Consider the following 18,025-nt stretch of genomic DNA (forward strand, 5'->3'; position numbering starts at 1 on the left):
AAATTATTATTCCGTAATTGCTGCCTCTTGGCTCTTTTGAGATTTTTTTTTTTTTTAAGGAGAAGAAAATCCTCACTGTGAGGCAAAGAAGTTTTAAACTGATGTTTGCCGTTTGAGAAGTGCAATAGGAGGATGGAGTCTTTTCTAGTACTGCTGGAGAAGCAGCATCTGGGACTGTCGGAAGTAAAGGAGTTTTCTAGAGGGGCCTCAGTTAATATACTGCTCAAAGACCTCGAGGGAAAGTCTTAAAGTATTACGTTGTTTGAGTTTCCCGCATCTGTTTGTAAGTGGAATAAACTTATTAAAATAGAGGTTCCCTCTATTCCTGCTAAACTGGCGTTTCAGCCGTGCAGATGCTCTGCAGAACGCTGTGCAGTCCGGACTGAGGCCAGCAGTTTTTATCAGCCTGAACCGAAACCCATGTTTTCTGGCTTTCCAGAAGAAACCCTCACTAAACATGGCACATCTCAATAGAAGTACAGTCTTTGTGGCAAATATGTGTTGAGACACAAATATTGAAGTTAAAAGGTGTACCTTTCCCTAGTTACTTTTCTACACAGAGCTTCAGGTTTTGTATAGAGGTACATTTCTAGGAAGCATAACTTGTGGTGGTGGAAATAAATAGTATTCAAAGATAACAGTTTACACCATCCTCTACCACACAGACATTCAGGTAAGAATGTGTATTTCTATTCTCTACCTCACTAAAAATAGAAAAGGCACTGAAAAGCCTCGGAAACCTTATAAGAAGCACAATTTAAATATAAAACGTAGAAAAGTGTACATTGTGTAAGTACTGCTTATTCTGTTTAATGTAAACATTCTGGGAACGAGACACTTTGATGAAGAAAAAGTTTTGAGCCAAATACAAGGGCTTTTCTAAATTTCTCGTTCTTTAATAATTCATTCATTGCATTGTCCCCTTGAAGAAACACTTACCTTTATGACCAACCTTAGTTTATTAAGACTAAAAGGATTTGGATACATTAAGAGTACTTCCTTTATATTCACACTTAGTTATTGGGGAATTAGAGTGTTTTCTAAATTACTCTAAAACAGAATACTGGAGGAATCACAAAGCAAGGGGTGTAATATGGTTAACCAGAAAAAAAACACTCCAGACTTTTTCCATGGCGGGTCACCATGTGAAGGAAGGAAAAAAAGGAACCACCGGTGCTGGAGAGGTGTCCCGTGTCAGAATACGTGATACCACACAGAGGTACAGCTAAATTCTTGTGACAGTGTGGGAAATCACACATTCGATGATAGGAAAATACGGGACAAAATATCATAGAGAAAATCCTGAACTTTCCAGCTAGTCCTGGGCTCTGGACCCTAATACGTGCTGAAAATAGTAGTATTCCTGCTGCATTTCTACTACTTAAATATTTAACAGCCCCTTCAGATGTCTGCCATCTCTAGTTGGGGTTTGTTAATTTATTTGTGTTTATTTAACCTTTAGTTTACGCACTACCGGTAGGCTCTAGGGAACACAGGTAAATGCTAGGTGCCATATTTTGGAAAGGGAGCTGAAGTCCAGATGCTGAAGCGACTTGTCCGGAGCTACAGAGCTCTCCCAGTTCTGGGATCCCTGAAGACAGCACCATGCTTCCATTATAGATTGTATGTCTGGTTTTCATGCATTACAGCTTGGAGAGGCGTTATTTATTTTTAAAAAACTTTTTACTTTTTAACAAGCACGACCACTGTGAAGACATCTACAGCCCATAATTCTGGTTTTATTTTTTAGAGTTTTATAGATACATCAGAACAGAACGTTCAAAGGATGTCGGACAGAAGGCCTTTCCTCAGCGGAGAGAGTGGATATGGGCAGGGGTGAGAGCTGAGTTTATGGGTTGGTTTGTGGGGGGTGTTTTTGTTCTTTAAAAACAAAAGAAAAAGCAGCAAAGGAAGTATTTAAATTAAGGCGCAGGAAGAAAAAAGCCGAAGTAAATGTATGTGCTTTAAAAGTCGCTCTGGTTTATTTTGAACAAAAGCATATTTAAAAAGGTGAGCGGGTTTACTAATGCAATTTCTTTGAAAAATGCCTTTTACAAACCACATTAAGGAAACATTCTCAGTTTCATTCCACAGAAAAAAGCACAAATCCTGTCATAACAAATACTTGTGGTTTTATCACTTGTGTGCTGGATATATCGATAACGGTATGGCCTAAGTTCTTGCCTGCGCTATGTTAACACATGCTGCTTTGACAAAAGCTGAACTCCTGGTTTCATGGCCAGGGGGGAAGTTAGATCCAGGATTCCCTGTGCTGGACCGATAACATTTTGTAGAGAAAGATTATAGTTTGCAGGCTCAGTCATAATACTAAAGAGAGTACTATGAAGCCCAGCCTGCCATTTTGGTGTGGGCTGTTGGCCGAGGAGAAGGGACTGTCACCCTGCACGGTACCAAGGGCTGAGATTCATTAAGTGGGGCAGCCCCAAGGGTTTCCAGCCTACCTTCAGCTGCCATCCTCATGCAACGCAGCTTTACCCAAGAGTAGCTTACAGAAAGCTTACAGCTCAATATGCCGTTAATTCTGAAAGTTACGGACCGCAGTGTCTGCTCTTTTCCTCATACAATGGCAATGAAGTGTTAGCCAAAGCAGTCTTCCTCCCCACTTTAGGGTTTGGCACAAACCTTCCCCCACATAACCAAAAATCTCTGTAAAAATTAGGTTATTTAATGTGGCATTTACTGTCTTCTCTAGGGTTAGAAGAGCTAAAAGAAAGTTACCTGCAGTAATTATCCTTCAAAAACAATCAGGTGGAGAGAAACGTGGCAATCAACCTCCACAGCTCTAAACACTGCACAGCTTACTGATCATTTTACTTGAATACAAATGGTAAGTGAAGGGGGGGCGGTGGAAAAGGTAATGGATTATTATCTTGGTGAATGATGCAAAACTTGTCAGTTGTGGAAGCAAGCCTCTGTAAGTTGGGTTGTACAATCCCAGCAGCAGCAACGGCAGCCCAGGGACAAGAGGTAATGTCATCATCTCCTTTGGTCAAGTCAACCTGTCACCTCTGCTTGAGACTGTCACAGACAGTGACATGATTTCTTATTTGCAGCTTCATTAGGGAAGCTTGTTCGGGGCAGTAGGGTGTTTGAATCACATTATCAGACTGCCATAACTGAATAAATGAAAACGAATTGAGCATAGCGTGGGGCATTTGGGAGAGATGAAAACCTTTCACCGTTGAGATACTCTTACAACAAACTTACATGCGTGATCCAAGCTGAGAGACAGACCTGGACTCTGAGCTCCCGTACACTGGTGTCAATCTGCAGTAAAGACCAGATAAGCTCACTCTTGACACTGCCACCAGCGTGACGCTGCAACCTGGTCCGTGACCTCTATGCAGGCCTGTTGATACTGTATGGTCTCCAAGAAGTCACAGGAAAGGGATGACCTCCAAAATGATGGCAGTTGCATACTCGGAGGTGTCTGGGTAGATACAAAGAGGCTTGGTCTCTTTGGAAAGACTCTAATTTTTTTCCAGCTGCGCTTAAGAACACCCAGGGCCAAAATAACCTTCCTTTCCTCAGCCTGTAGCACCTTGAGTCCTCATTGAGGTGGGACCGGGCGCAGGTGAAGGTGTCGCTCTCACTGGTAGTGCAGCAGCTCCTCCCAGCGAATGGGCTGGGAAAACACCTCCCGCTCCAGCCAGAGTTCGTAGGAGTAGTGGAAGTCCTCGGGGAGCTCCAGCTGCTGTCCCAGCACGCTCTGCAGGCAGTTGTCCACCGGCGCAAACTCTGAGTCCTGAGGTTTGTCGTATCGCCGGCTGTTGAAGGCTTCGATGTTGGCTCTCAGGGTGCATTCTTCAGCCTGGAAATCCCATGGTCTGGCATCGATATCTGCATTGAAGAAGGAACAAGACCAAAGCATTGTGGAAAAAATAATTCTGCTAACGAAGATTTTACAGCAACCACATGCCTGAACTGACCAGAATATTAGCCAGTCAGTAATTCTGATTATTATTTCTAATCAGTTCCCATTACTATGTATGCATTTAATTTAAATAAAATATCTTAAAATCACTTGTAGATTAAGCAGAGTCAGAAAGTTTCCTATAGAAATGCTATTCTTTCTGCTCTGTAGCATGCTTTAAGGACTCTCTATAATTACCAAGCTCCTGCTTTTTTCAGAAAGGCCCCACCACTTCTCCTGAAAATCTCCACAAATGTCTGAAGCGGAGATCAAGATTAAATGCATATAGCTAAAACCTGGCAAGCTTCTTATGAGTTACTGAAAACAAAGTTTTCTAAAGTTTGGACAAGTTTAACTATGAATGATGTTGAAAAGCTAATAACTGGCTGTAATAACCATGATATTTTAATATTAACATATTAATATTACATAATACGCAATATTATGTAAAGATATAACATGTCAAAAATATATAGTATTTTGAAAGTTGGTCTTATGAGCTCTAAATCTATATGAAATGGTCATTCTCTCCATAAAAGTTCAGTAAATTCGTTGGCAAAGCTCAGCAGTGCTCAGGGGAGGGAAATGGCCGAGCTGGGTATCAATCCCGATATACAAAGATAAAAATAAACACTCCAGGAAGAACCCTTTCAGATTGCGTCTCTGGAAGCCAAGAGCTTCCCTGGCAAACTGTCCAGGTCGAGATGCAGTCTCTGCTAAGCACTGAATTGTGCAAGCGAGTGTTGCTTTATGTTGCTGATTAACTCTTTTGGGGGAAGTGGGACAATTTATCCTTTGCATCTGTCTTAAAATTGCATTATTCTCAATATTGCCAGGTAAATTCAGTTGTTACAGCAAATCCTTGCTCCAGGGCAGGTGACGTTTTATTCCTGCTGTTTTGGAGTGCTCAAGCTATTTAAGTCACTCAAGGCAGGCAGTATCCCATAGCTGTATCCCATTAATGGCATAAAGAAGCCCTGCTGCTGTATTCAATCCCACAGGGAACAGTCAGTGTGCTGAGAAAGACAGCAACGGAATAGAAATCCCCCTAAAAGAAAGGAAGTCCCCAGCCTTCCCGCCCTTAGATCATTTGGGGAACTCCACTAGCCCTAGCGTGAAATTCATAGAATCACAGAATGGGTTGGGTTGGAAGGGACCTTAAAGGCCACCCAGTGCCACCCCCTGCCCTGGGCAGGGACACCTCCCACCAGCCCAGGTTGCTCCAAGCCCCGTCCAACCTGGCCTTGAACCCCTCCAGGGATGGGGCAGCCACAGCTTCTCTGGGCAACCTGGGCCAGGGGCTCACCCCCCTCACAGCAAAGGATTTCTTCCCAATATCTCATCCCAATCTCCCCTCTTCCAGTGGAAAACCCTTCCCCCTCGTCCCGTGGCTCCCCTCCCTGAGCCAGAGTCCCTCCCCAGCTTTCCTGGAGCCCCTTTAGGGACTGGAAGGGGCTGGAAGGTCTCCCCGCAGCCTTCTCTTCTCCAGGCTGAACCCCCCCAGCTCTCTCAGCCTGTCCCCACAGCAGAGGGGCTCCAGCCCTCCCAGCATCTCCGGGGCCTCCTCTGGCCCCGCTCCAACAGCTCCGTGTCTCTCCTGTGCTGAGGCCCCAGCGCTGGAGGCAGCACTGCAGGGGGGTCTCCCCGAGCGGAGCAGAGGGGCAGAATCCCCCCCTCGCCCTGCTGCCCACGCTGCTGGGGATGCAGCCCAGGCTGCGGGGGGTTTCTGGGCTGCCAGCGCATGTTGCTGGCTCGTGTTGAGCTTCTCGTCCACCAACACCCCCAAGTCCTTCTCCTCAGGGCTGCTCTCCATCCATTCTCCTCCCAGCCTGGATTTGTGCTTGGCATTGCCCCCACCCATGTGTAGGACCTTGCACTTGGCCTGGTTGAACTTCATGAGGTTTGCACAGACCCACCTCTCCAGCCTGCCCAGGTCCCTCTGGATGGCACCGCTTCCCTCCAGCGTGTTGGCTGCGCCACTCAGCTTGGTGTCATCGGCAAACTGGCTGAGGGTGCCCTCGATCCCACTGTCCATGTCACTAACAAAGATGTTAAATGGTCCCAGCACTGACCTCTTAGGAATGCCACTCGTCACTGGTCGCCACTTGGACATCGAGCCGTTGACCACAACTTTTTGAGTGCTACTACCCAGCCAGTTCCTTATCCACCGAGTGGTCCATCTGTCGAACCCATGCCTCTCCAATTTAGAGACAAGGATGTTGTGCGGGACAGTGTCAAATGCATTGCACAAATCCAGGTCTGTTGCTCTTCCCTTATCCACCAATGCTGTAACCCCATCGTAGAAGGCCACCAAATTTGCCAGGCATTATTTGCCCTTAGTGAAGCCATGTTGGCTGTCACCGATTGCCTCCTTATTTTCCATGTCCCTTAGCAGACTTTCCAGGAGGATCTGCTCCATGATCTTGCTGGGCACAGAGGTGACTGACCGGCCTGTAGTTCCCCGGATCTTCCTTTTTTCCCTTTTTAAAAATAGGGATTATGTTTCCCCTTTTTCAGTCAGCAGGAATTTAGTTTAATTTAATTTAAATTAAATTTGGTTCTTCTGAATTAGTGTCATAGTGGTATCATGACTATCAAAAGCATACAAGTCTTCAAAAAATAGATTATATCTTTCACAGGTGAAATTAAACAGCCTAACATAATTATAATGCCTTTCTCCCTTGTAAACAGTTAAGATGTTAGGCTTTTACTTCTCGCCCTGTTTTCTTTTGAAACAGGAAAGCTACGCAATTTTTCTGCTTAATCCTCATTAAAGAGAAGATGCATGCAGAGCAAAAATTTAGGACTGTGTTATCAAGGCAAAAAAGATATTTTAATACGTTCTTGTCCTAAGCTTGGGTCAGTTGTTGCAGCAGCTGGGTGCACTTACAAGGCAATAAGAGTACGTGGTCTGATGCATCCCATGAATCCAAACATGAGGAACATCAGAAACTTCGTAACGTCTCTCAAAGAACACAGATTTAGACTACACAAGAGCTGTTTAAACAGACCAGTCTGCGACGCAGCTTAAGGATTCAGAGTATCCACGCTGCTGGGTTGTAACTGCTGCTGTTCCTCAGGTGTGAGCTGCAGAGCTATCAGTCAGACTTTCACTCCGTGGCCATCCTAAGCGTGCAGATTTGGTGGGGATTCCAGGACAGTTTAATGGCTCAATGTGTTTTGGGAATGCAAAAGTGCAGGCCTGGGCTTGGTGGAAACTCTTGTCTTGGAGACCTGAGCTGACCGTGTCCCATCCTCATCTGATTATTCCCACCTTTCCTCATGCAATCAATTACATTCTCACTCTCTACAACTCCCTGAAAGGAGGTTGCAGAGAGGTGGGGGTCAGCCTCTTCTCCCAAGGAAAAGGTGATAGGACAAAAGGAAACAGCCTCAAGTTGCGCCAGGGGAGGTTTAGATTGGATATTAGGAAAAATTTCTTCACCGAAACGGTTGCCAAGCCTTGGAACAGGCTGCCCAGGGAAGCGGTGGGGTCCCCATCCCTGGAGGGATTTAAAAGACGTGGTGCTGAGTGACATGGTTTAGTGGTGGACTTGGCAGTGTTAGGTTAATGGTTGGACTCGATGATCTTAAAGGTCTTTTCCAACCTAAATGATTCTATGATTCTATAATTCGTTCTCTTCTGATGGTGCTGAACTGAGCCTTAATGTTTTTAAAAAAATCCCTGATACTGACCCAAACAAGTTGATGGGATCCTAACAGGTCATAAGCCAAACCATGTCAAAACCCCGCGTGCCGATTTCAGCTCCGCACGCAGAGAGGATGCTTCCCTGGCACTACTCACCGTTGCCGTAAGCCCAGTCATCGTTCATGCGGTGCCGCACCTTCTGGTAAATGGCAGACATGGTTTTCATGTTGCTCTTCCTCCACTGGCGCCCCAGGTATTTGGTCTGGATTTTCAGCAGTTTGAGGACGTACAGCTGCATCATGGCCTGCTTCACCTTCAGAGCTCGCTTCAGTATTGGGGCTGACTTAAAGACTACCAGCATCTGTCAAGGAATCAACACAAATCCACGCAGCGTGTTCAAGAAAGCCACACGAGTACTGTCTGCACGGCTCTGGGCACTAACACCTGGGCCATGTGTAGTACAAACCCCAAACAGGTAGAATCACAGAATCACACAGAATCACAGACTGGCAGGGGTTGGAAGGGACCTCTGGAGATCATCTAGTCCAACCCCCTGCCAGAGCAGGGTCACCCAGAACAGGTGGCACAGGAACGCGTCCAGGCGGGTTTGGAATGTCTCCAGAGACGGAGACTCCCCCACCTCTCTGGGCAGCCTGTGCCAGGGCTCTGCCACCCTCACAGCAAAGAAGTTCCTCCTCATGTTTAGGTGGAACTTCTGATGCTCAAGTTTGTGCCCGTTCCCTCTTGTCCTGTCCCCGGGCACCACTGAAAAGAGCCTGGCCCCGTCCTCCTGACACCCACCCTTTAAGGATTTACAAGTGTTGATAAGATCCCCCCTCAGTCGTCTTTTTTCCAGACTGAAGAGACCCAAATCCCTCAGCCTTTCTTCATCAGAGAGATGTTCCAGTCCCCTCATCATCTTCGTAGCCCTAATAGAATAGGGCTAATAGAATAGAAGCATTCATCATAACCAACACTTGCTGCAGGGGGCTTGATGGTCATAGAAATAAGTATTATTTGCAGAAGAAAAAGTATTTCTGCATTTAAGCTTCAATCTGTGACAGAAAAATGGGCAGCTAATGAAGCAGGAGAAGCCCCATCACTGCCAGGGGAAACTCTCAGCAGGACGGCTGGGCTGAAGCCCGCAGCGTAGAGCTGGGGACACGCTCGAGACGCAATGCTGACGACCCACGGTGGTCTCAGAGAGACGGGACGTCACCTTACCATTGTCCTCGAGTGCTTCCACTTGGTCAGCTTGTTGAGGATCCTCAGCAAGTTGATGCAGGAGAATAAATTTCTCCAGCAGAACTGGTTGTTGTCTCCGGCTTCCTGCAAAGCAGAGAGGGAAAAGCGTCACCCTGACGGCAGCATTCAACAGCACAGAGACATCCTGGTGCAGAAAGTCTTTGTTTTTACTATCCACACAAGTCTTATTTCTGATGGAGAGTGCGCAGTGGAGCTACCTCCTCGCGTGCATTGTCGTTGTGCCGCTGAGAAGCCAAAAGAATCTGCGGAAAACCGTTCTGAAAGACTCAGATGTAAGCAGCGTTTTAATTTGCATTTCGGTTTAGAGTAAGAGCTACGGTAAATCACATCATTCCGTCACGGGACATATATATATTGTGGTAGAATCGTATTTGTTGTTTACAGTCAGAGAGAAATTACAGCCTAGTGATCACCGCTGCTTAGAAAACAGTTTTTGGTAATTACATAAATTAATTCATACATTACCACATGCTTAGAGGACACATTACAGAGAAATAAAAGGCAATCACATAACAACGCAGGATGACAAACAGCAGCATTTGTATCGGGAGGACAAGACTTTTCTGTAACAAAGATCCCCTCCGGCTTAAGCGCAGCTGATCTATTATTTTAAGTATTAGCTAAATGTAAGCACCCCCAGCTCCAGCTTGCATCAACGTTGCCCGTGGCCCATCTGAGCAGTAATTCCACCACTACAGTAACAGCACTGAGCACGGCAGAAGTGTCCCACAAATAACCTCTTTGCGGATGAGAGCAGAGACAAGTGCTGCTTAATTTATAAACCACTTACAGCCAGCTACAGCCTTAACAACTCATGGAAAAAATGCAATATTTTGCACGATCCGGGTTCTGGGCAGCCTCAGGAGGAGAGTTTGGGGATGACCCCAGGGAGCCCCTTCTGTCAGTGTCTAATCCAGCTTCAAAACTAGATTCACCCAAGAAAATCCCACCAGCATAACGCCTTTGTTCTTAAAAGCAAGCACCAAACCTATCATTTCAGTAAGCTGGTAAAAATGCTGCTGTACTTAGACTTTTTAGAGGCCAACAAGAAAGTGCTTCTGATTTATTTAATTCGGGGATTTGGTAAAAGCCACTCTGAGCAAATGCACTTTTCTGCCAGCAGAGGCTACGTCTGTGCTGCAGGCTCCTGCGCACACAGCGGAGCTTGCACAGCAAAGCCCAGAGGTGGGATGTCACCGAGATGTCACCGAGATGCCACCGAGGCACCACCGAGGCACCCGCGGATGCTGTGTACAGCTCTGGGGGTACCAGCTCAGGACAGTGCCCGTGCGGTTTCATATTGCTGCCCAGTCCTAATCTGCTCCCTCTGCACCAAGTGGTTTTTCCCAAAAGACCCCAGCAGAATAAGGTAACACCCATTTCACAGGCAGATGGATTTATTTTTGTCACCAATCTGATATCGTCTCTATAGCTTCAAGTAAGAGAGTCTTTCCATCAGATTTACGGAGGAGGGAACAGGCTAAACAGACTTTAATCCCCCTTTTGCCCCCGTCTCCTGTTACCCTCCCCCTGGCACCACGACACGGTGGAGCAGGGTCCTCTGCAGCCCCCTCCCCACAGACGGGGAGCTGGAGGGCAGCGACAGGAGAGGGGAGATGGGGATCAGCAAGAAATCAGAGCTGGTCCCACAATGATGGGTGAAGTCCCTGCTACCTCGCCTGATTTACACCATGCGGGGACAGCAGTTACCCCACAACCAGAGTTGTCCCTCCTCTGGAAACAGCACTGCTGAACTCGTCCTGGTTTTCCGTGGAAGTAAACCAAACGCACACGATCCTGTGTTCAACCCACTGAAAGCGTAATCATCTGTGATAGCCGCTAAGAAACGCGTTACGGCTGGGATGTTAAAATCAGTGCACCCGAGTGTTAAAAAAAAATAAATCTAAAACAACGCATAAAATGTTGGCTGAAGAAAAATAAATACGTGCACAAGCATATGCCTCTGAAGTACCAGGGCATGTTTAATTTCTATTAAATCCTTACATTCGTAGGTATCCGCCTAAAGATGAATGCACATGATGAAATTCAAGTTGGTTTCTGCATATTTTCTAATTAGGCCCCCATGAGGCTGACATCTGTGTCAGCCGGAGGAAAGCGATGAGCCACTGTCATCTAATGCAACAGCTCCCAAACTGGGGACCAGACCCTACTGGGAAAGGGTGACAGGGAATATTTTCCCTAAAAAAGTTCAGCCTTCTCCTACAGCCATAAAGCTTAGCGTGAGCGTCAGGATTAGCATGAGCCATCGGAGCGCTCGGTGACATGTCGCTAGATGTCCCCATCGGGCCACGATGCGGTGGGTGGGAGCCTGGCAGGGCTGGATGGGCACCCAGCCTGGCCGGGACACCCAGCCTTCGGCAAGTAGCCCATGGACCAGCGCAAAACAGGGGACTGATCCCCTTGATAAGGAAGGAGGCGATGTCCAGGAGCTGTCACCCCAAGCAGGCATCCAAAAGCAGGCAAGAAGCGCTGGTGGAAAGGCACGTAGGACAGCAGCGGAGGACCGAGCCAGCACGTCGGCCGCGCGTGACCATCCCACACCCACCCACACGCGCTCCACAGCGGGTTTTTACATAAATCTGATCTGGCATAATCAACTCACGGCACGAATTTGCATCGCAGCGACACATCAGGAATGCCGTGGCTACAGTGGCAACAAAATCAGTTTTGCTGACCACAACCTTGGAGGGATTTGTGAGCAACTTTGGCTTGTAGAAACTAGGGAAAAATCTTTCCCTTTAATGATTTTAACCTTTATAAAGCTAAGGAAAATTACATAGGTTTAAGATTTTAGCAGCCAGGTAACAGGATGAGGCTTTGAGCAGCCTGGTCTAGTGGGAGGTGTCCCTGCCCACGGCAGGAGGGTTGGAACTAGATGACCTTTAAGGTGCCTCCCAACCCGAACCATTCTGTGATTCTATGAGATCATCCCTGCTCGGACTGGTTTTCGTCAGGCTCTTTCTTAATGATTCCTGCATCATTTAGGGTCTCCCTTCCCTTTGATCCCCCTTGCCTGTTAACCCCAAAGCTTGTCCCTGCTCTGTGCCCTGCCCGAGTCCAACCTATTCTGCATTTGAATTATTGCAGTTACGAACGTGCCAGCGTTAATGTTTCATCTGTACTTTGCGTACTCACACAGCCCATCGTGCTGGCCGGTCTCTGTAATACTTAGTCTCCTCTCCGCAGGGAATTTGGTTCGTTCCTCAATCTATGGGCATCTTATGAAACGTGAGTGCTGAGAGCAATTTAAACCTGGGAGGAAATGGCCTCTGGACAAACGCTTTTGAAAAGCAGGCTCTCTCGTTTGGAGAAGCAAAAGGGAAAACCCTAAACCCAACTATTTTTCTGGGGTGCGCAATGCCAGCAGTGCCTCCTCCCCACCTCCCCATAGCTGACAGCGAGTCAGAACAGCGATGGGAGGAATTTTCAAGTCTGGTGGGGAAAAAAAAAAAGTCTGATTTTGGAAAGGTGGGAGGGGTACAGAAAAAGAAGAGAGAAAAAAAGAAAACGAAAATCCTTCCTCACCCTCTCGCATACAGCAATACGGGTTACAAGGACCCTTTCTGTGCTGCTTACCAGGCTTTCTGCAGTGAGCTCGGGCAAATCGCAGACTGTACAATGCGGATAATCCAGGACGGAGATGCTGTGGAAGATAGTAAAGAAGCGGCTCATTAAGAACCAGGTAAATATGAAAGCAACTTTTTAAGATGATATACGTGATTATGGCCAGCAACCTGTAACATCTTCCCTGTGCTCGGGGTTTGAATTGTGATGGCAGCCTTACGCAGCAGGTGGTTTGGATGGGTAGCAATCCCATCTCCAGCGAGCCACGTTGGGCACGTGAACCAGCCCGCAGCCGGTGCCGCGCAGTCGTGCCTCCCCCCCGACTTCCCGACTGCACGGACGGCATCCAAATGGGCTCACCGCTGCCTCGCCTCTCAGCTTAATGGAGCACGTCGATTGCTCTTGGCTCCGAAACCCATCCTGAGTGCGCTAATAAGGACTCGAAGGATTTGGATCCATTAAGACGTGACAGATTGGTTATTCACGTGCACATTTGAAAAAAGGGGAAAAAAAACCCCAAACAAATCCAAAACAGATCTTAGGTTAAAATGGAGGCATCTGATTAGCAGCAAGAAAATTCACGACGAGGGCATCAGGTCTTTCAACGCCCTCCAGGCCTATCGCCTTTGTAAAAGTAGCCAATAAAGAAAAAAAGAAAGAAACGTGTGTGTGTATATACATATATATAACATATACATACACACGCTGATGCTAATCCGTGCCCCGAGATGTGCACCGTTCTAAAACAAAGCGTGTACTATCACACAGCTTCAGCTCTTGTGTTTCCTCTTCTTTGCTGTTTTTTTTGTTTTTAAATTCAGCAGCTGAACAACAAGCTGACCTGTAACCGCCCCTGAGTCAGAGGCAATCCAGGGTGAAACCCAAGGTTGGGAGATCCCCTAAAACAGGCTTTATTTTAAAGCGTTTGGCCCGGGAAGAGCTCGTCTGACCACAAGGGCAGATGCTCCTCGTTTCCTCCCACCCATCATCATCCTAAAATGTATTACTTTCTATTTTTCCACGCGTGCCTTCTCACACATACGCAACCATACCATGCAGGAGACAGACCAGCCTACACATGCAGCTGAAGGGCAACAAAAAGAGCATCAAAAAGCAACAAAAAGGATTCTTTTTCGTCGTTCCAACAGCAACATCCCCCCCGGTTCTCCCCTCCGAACGGGGAAATCCTACCCAGTCCCACTGAGTCGTGAAAGCTCTTTCAGTTCTTACGCTGACAGTCCCTATACAGGCTCAAAACGGGGCTGGTGTCTTTCTCAAATCAGAAGTGAAAGCCAGTGACAACTGTGCAAAACCTGAAGCAGTCAGGAAAGCTGAATTATGGTGGAAAATACCTAGAAGACTCTACCCCATCTGGCCTTTTTGACGCTGTGGCCCACAGATGCCTGGTGGCACTGTACAGCTTTCCAGGAGTCCACGTAAAGATGAAAACAAGCCTACCGTCAGCAAGGGAGACGGGTCTATGTGTATTTTAGTAGTCTAGTGAGAGATTGGAAAGCCCCCATCCAGTGCTCCTTGTTAAGCAGAAGGGATTTTCTCCCCTCCAGCGTATTCCTGTAGTGGAGAGCATACTGCCCCAAAGCCGTGCTTGGTAGGGACCAGAGGTCACTCGGTCCCACCGCACGTTCCTCATGCACAAAGCCTCCCTGCTCCATCATCCCTCTCTTCCCCAGAAGCGGCCGTACCTGTTTTTGGCAGTGATATAAGACATGATGTTTTGGTTGAAGAACTTCAGGATCAGCGGGATGCAGTTGGCAAACACCAAATGCTGGGACACGTACTCAAACTGAGGAAGAGAAGTGAAAGGGGTCAACGTTAGCCGGAACAACTGGGAGCATCACCTGGGAACGGGAACCCACTTCCAGCCGAAAGCAAAGCGATCTCGATGGTTTGCTCTAGACACCTCGCAGACCCCCTTGCAGAAGTCTGCTGTATGAGGCTTGCATCACGTACAGCAGCTCCCACCAGCTGGAAAACTCTGCCGTAGAGTGGAGACACAAACTTTATGGCCGTAGTTCAGGAATAGTTGCACCTAAGGACTGCAGGGTAGCTTTTCAAAATAAAATCTGTGGCAAAAGAGTGTATGGGGAAGAAGGAAGGAGGAGATGTAGCTATTACATGAGAAAATGCAACAATTCCTATTGCAGTTAGACGCTAACCCCATTCCCTTTTCAAATTTTGACTGAAAAATGTACCCTTACCTTCCTATATGCTTTTAATTTCTCTTCCCCTCTAAACAGCAAATGGCCTGGGTACGTACAGCTGCATAATACAACAAATCTCTTCCGTCCTCTAAAGAGACAGACACGAACAGCAGCAGCATCCTATCCCGTCCTGCCCCTGCCTCTTGCTAACCTGCAATCAACATCCCAAATTTGAGAGCGAAGGAACAGTTTGTTCCTACGCGTCTCCGCTCGGCCTGGTACCAGCTGTCGACACTCGGTACCCCACCGATGACACACCGCCGCCGTTATTTGCGAGTGAGTAATCGGCAGTCCCCGCTAGCCGGCATCTGAGATGCTCTCACTGCTTTGAAATGCAGCTGCCAGTGACTCGCGTGTTATATAGGATCGGACGGAAGATAATGCTGAAATGCAATAATTTGATGGCGTTTCTCCGTTGGCATAAGAAACACCGAATCTCCACAGAACCGAGCCAAAACCCCGTGATCTGTGTTGGTGTGCAGGTCCGTGTGGTTGCTGCTGCACCGACGTGGCAGCCGGTGGGCACAGGGTGACCCCCGGCAGAGCCTGCACCAGCCACGTTCTCCACCACCCTCCGCTGCCTCCATTGATGCCACCAGCTCAGCCCCCGCGGCAGTTTTTGGGGTGGTGCTTGAGACCAGCTTCATCACCAAAAGAAATTATTCAAATTACCCAAAATCAGACCCAAAATCAGAATCAGGGGGAGAGAACCCCACAGCTTTCTCCAGACTTAGTGCCAGACTGCCAGGGTCCTCCTGCCATGGAGGAAGAAATGAGAGGAGCCGTTTCGGGGGTGAAGCGAGAAAAATTAGTGAAGGGACGTGGGGGGAACAAATCCAGGACTGTAAAAATGTAGGGGTTTGTTTCATTTTATCCAGTCCAATATATGGATTTATATTTATGCCCAGATAAATATCAGTGGGCTTCATAACACAGATGGATTTGTACCATGCTGAAACCTTCAAAAGAAAAAAAATAAATTAGAAAACACTAATTGTTTGACTTGCAGAATGGGTGGAGAACTGGGCCCAGGCCACAGCTCAAATCAGTCCTCGGTCCTTTTTTAGCCAAGGAAAGCCCTCGTGCGGGTGCAGTTCAATCGGTGCCATGCAGATAAAACAAAAATCAGGTTGCATCTAGGACCCAGACCTCCAGGCTCTGTTGAAACTGGAGCCCCAAGAACTTGATCCTGCTGAGGGACAGAGGACCAGATTAGTTGACCTCGTGAGGTCCTACCCAGCACTATTTCTGGTCATTGGAGATGAGACAGAGCAAGAGAGGGTCTTGTCTAACCCCCTCCCTTTCCCCCTTCTGCCGTGCAGGCTTGTGCTCATGATATCTCCTGAATTTTAACCTGATCAGCCACAGCGTGAATTTTTCCAGAAGTCTGAAAACTCCTTCCACGTGAGTGGAAACGATCCTGTCAAAACACCGTCAGAGATATATTGCAGGGAGGTTATCCCTGCCGGAGTAACTCTATACAAATCCTGGCCCGGGGCTAGGGTTCACCGCCACGGAAAAGCGATCTGCAGCTCCTCATGGAAACCCTCCCTGGAGAGGGTCTATCAGGACACACCGGCTTCAAGACCAGCTTGGCAATGGGCGACCCCTTCTCTGCACTCACCTGGTAGATGTGATTCAGCTTGAAATGCTTGAGGAGCAGCAGCAGCAAAGCCGAGATGCTCTTCACGATGATCTCTTTGTGTCTGTTCACGTCAATCCCCAGTTTCATGCTCTGAAGAACGGTGATGCTGGGTTGGGGGGAAAGAAAAGAACAGCACAGTGGGTGTGGGAGCAAGGAGGACAAAGGGACTGTTGAGATCTTATTCATCTGGACAGGCTCTACGGAAACAGGGATCCTCGCTTCCCCCTGGGACTCCCATGTCCATCCCCTCCTGTCCGGTGACGCCCAAGTGCATTAAAAAAGGGGAAAAAAAAAAAAGCTGATTGCCCTTGGCCAGCAATCCTGGGGGAGTGGTACGAAGGACACCTGCCATATGCTCATGCGTCTTCGTGATTTGTGTCAATTAGTATGATTTTATGATCTGTGTCACTTAGCTAGCAGAGCACGGCGGCGGCCGACCGTGCTCCAATTGTTACGCTCCTGAAAAACTGGCATTCACACCCTTGGCTTTCACCCCTCCGCCCTGGCAGCAACAGTAGCTTGCACCTATCCAAAGAGACATCCCCAAATCTGGAGCCCGCTGAACCTATCGGCAAACCCCAACTCTCCCGCTCGGTCCAAGACTTCCTGGCAAAGCTGGGATGGCTGGCGGCCACCTCCTCGAGGACTTACGGCATCTCTTCAGGCAACACGTCCGCCAGGATGTTGATGGAGTCAGTCTTGGCTTTAGAGGTGGGCGCTGCAGCGAGGAGGATCTTCAGCAAAGCTATCTGCAGGGGAGGACAGACATGGAGGGATGCTCCCAGGAAGGGGCATTCCTTCCTTCCTTCCCCTTCAATTGGTGAAACTGGACAAATTCAAGCCAAGGCTATAGGGTTTCACCAGCCCAAGCTCCGCTCACCGTGATAGACTGACTATGCCAAGGCTCAACCTCTCCTTTTATACCCTGGATGGACAGGCCAAGTGGGGGCAGCACGGCAGCTCTGTTTTACCTTTAACTTAATGCATCATGAGCACCTGAGTATGGACGAAATAATGCAAGGAACAGCTGAAGCTTAATGCATTTGTATCTGTGTTTGTCTCTCCCTATCGACAGAGTGCAAGTGACCCAATTAGGTCTCCGGGGAGACCTTAGAGTGGCCTTCCAGTACCTGAAGGGGGCCTACAGCGAAGCTGGGGAGGGGCTGTTTGCGAGGGCATGTAGCAATAGGACGAGGGGCAATGGCTTTAAACTAGAGCAGGGCAGGGTTAGATTGGACATTAGGAAGAAGTTCTTTGCAATGAGGGTGGTGAGACACTGGCCCAGGTTGCCCAGAGAGGTGGTGGAGGCCCCATCCCTGGAGACATTCAAGGCCAGGCTGGATGAGGCTCTGAGCAACCTGATCGAGTTGAAGATGTCCCTGCTCGCTGCAGGGGGGTTGGACGAGATGGCCTTTAGAGGTCCCTTCCAACCCAACACGTTCTGACAGTGTAGCTGAACTTCAGGACATGCATTGTGTTCCTCTGGGAATCTCTCGGGGCCATGGGAAGGCTGCAAGGGATGTCCCTGCAAAGAAAGTCATAACCTACAGACTCTCCACGGTTTGAATAGCCGTTGAGAGCGCAGCCAGGCTGGCAGAGACCTGAAGGCATTACCACCTTGTTTGCTGAGCCACATAAAGCATGATGATGGTTTAGTTTGGTTCCTGGCCCAGCAAGCCAGAGATCGGAGATCAGTGTGATACTGTAATGGAAAGTTAATCTCA

The 18,025-nt window shown here is 48.0% G+C and overlaps 1 protein-coding gene and 1 long non-coding RNA gene across 3 annotated transcripts in view; one reads left to right on the plus strand and one right to left on the minus strand.

The window, feature by feature from the left end:
- The first annotated feature begins 87 nt into the window (after positions 1–87).
- Positions 88–2,794, plus strand: LOC128904073 (uncharacterized). 2 transcript variants are annotated; one of them, XR_008464397.1, is made up of 4 exons: positions 88–673; positions 1,122–1,219; positions 1,751–1,836; positions 2,714–2,794. It is a non-coding gene; the product is annotated as an uncharacterized LOC128904073 (long non-coding RNA). The 2 variants fall into 2 exon arrangements; XR_008464396.1 differs by lacking the exon at positions 1,122–1,219.
- STRIP2 (striatin interacting protein 2) overlaps positions 1,959–18,025 on the minus strand; it is a 28,992-nt gene continuing 12,925 nt past the window's right edge. Inside the window, exons 15-21 of the mRNA XM_054187890.1 lie at positions 16,953–17,050; positions 16,281–16,407; positions 14,138–14,238; positions 12,447–12,513; positions 8,808–8,912; positions 7,740–7,944; positions 1,959–3,861 (exon numbers count right to left, since the gene is read on the minus strand). Of these exons, the coding sequence (XP_054043865.1) occupies positions 3,611–3,861; positions 7,740–7,944; positions 8,808–8,912; positions 12,447–12,513; positions 14,138–14,238; positions 16,281–16,407; positions 16,953–17,050 (954 nt within the window). The 3' untranslated portion in view covers positions 1,959–3,610. The remainder of the gene's footprint in view (positions 3,862–7,739; positions 7,945–8,807; positions 8,913–12,446; positions 12,514–14,137; positions 14,239–16,280; positions 16,408–16,952; positions 17,051–18,025) is intronic.

Source organism: Rissa tridactyla, chromosome 1, assembly GCF_028500815.1.
Source record: "Rissa tridactyla isolate bRisTri1 chromosome 1, bRisTri1.patW.cur.20221130, whole genome shotgun sequence".
Classification (NCBI taxonomy): Eukaryota; Metazoa; Chordata; class Aves; order Charadriiformes; family Laridae; genus Rissa; species Rissa tridactyla.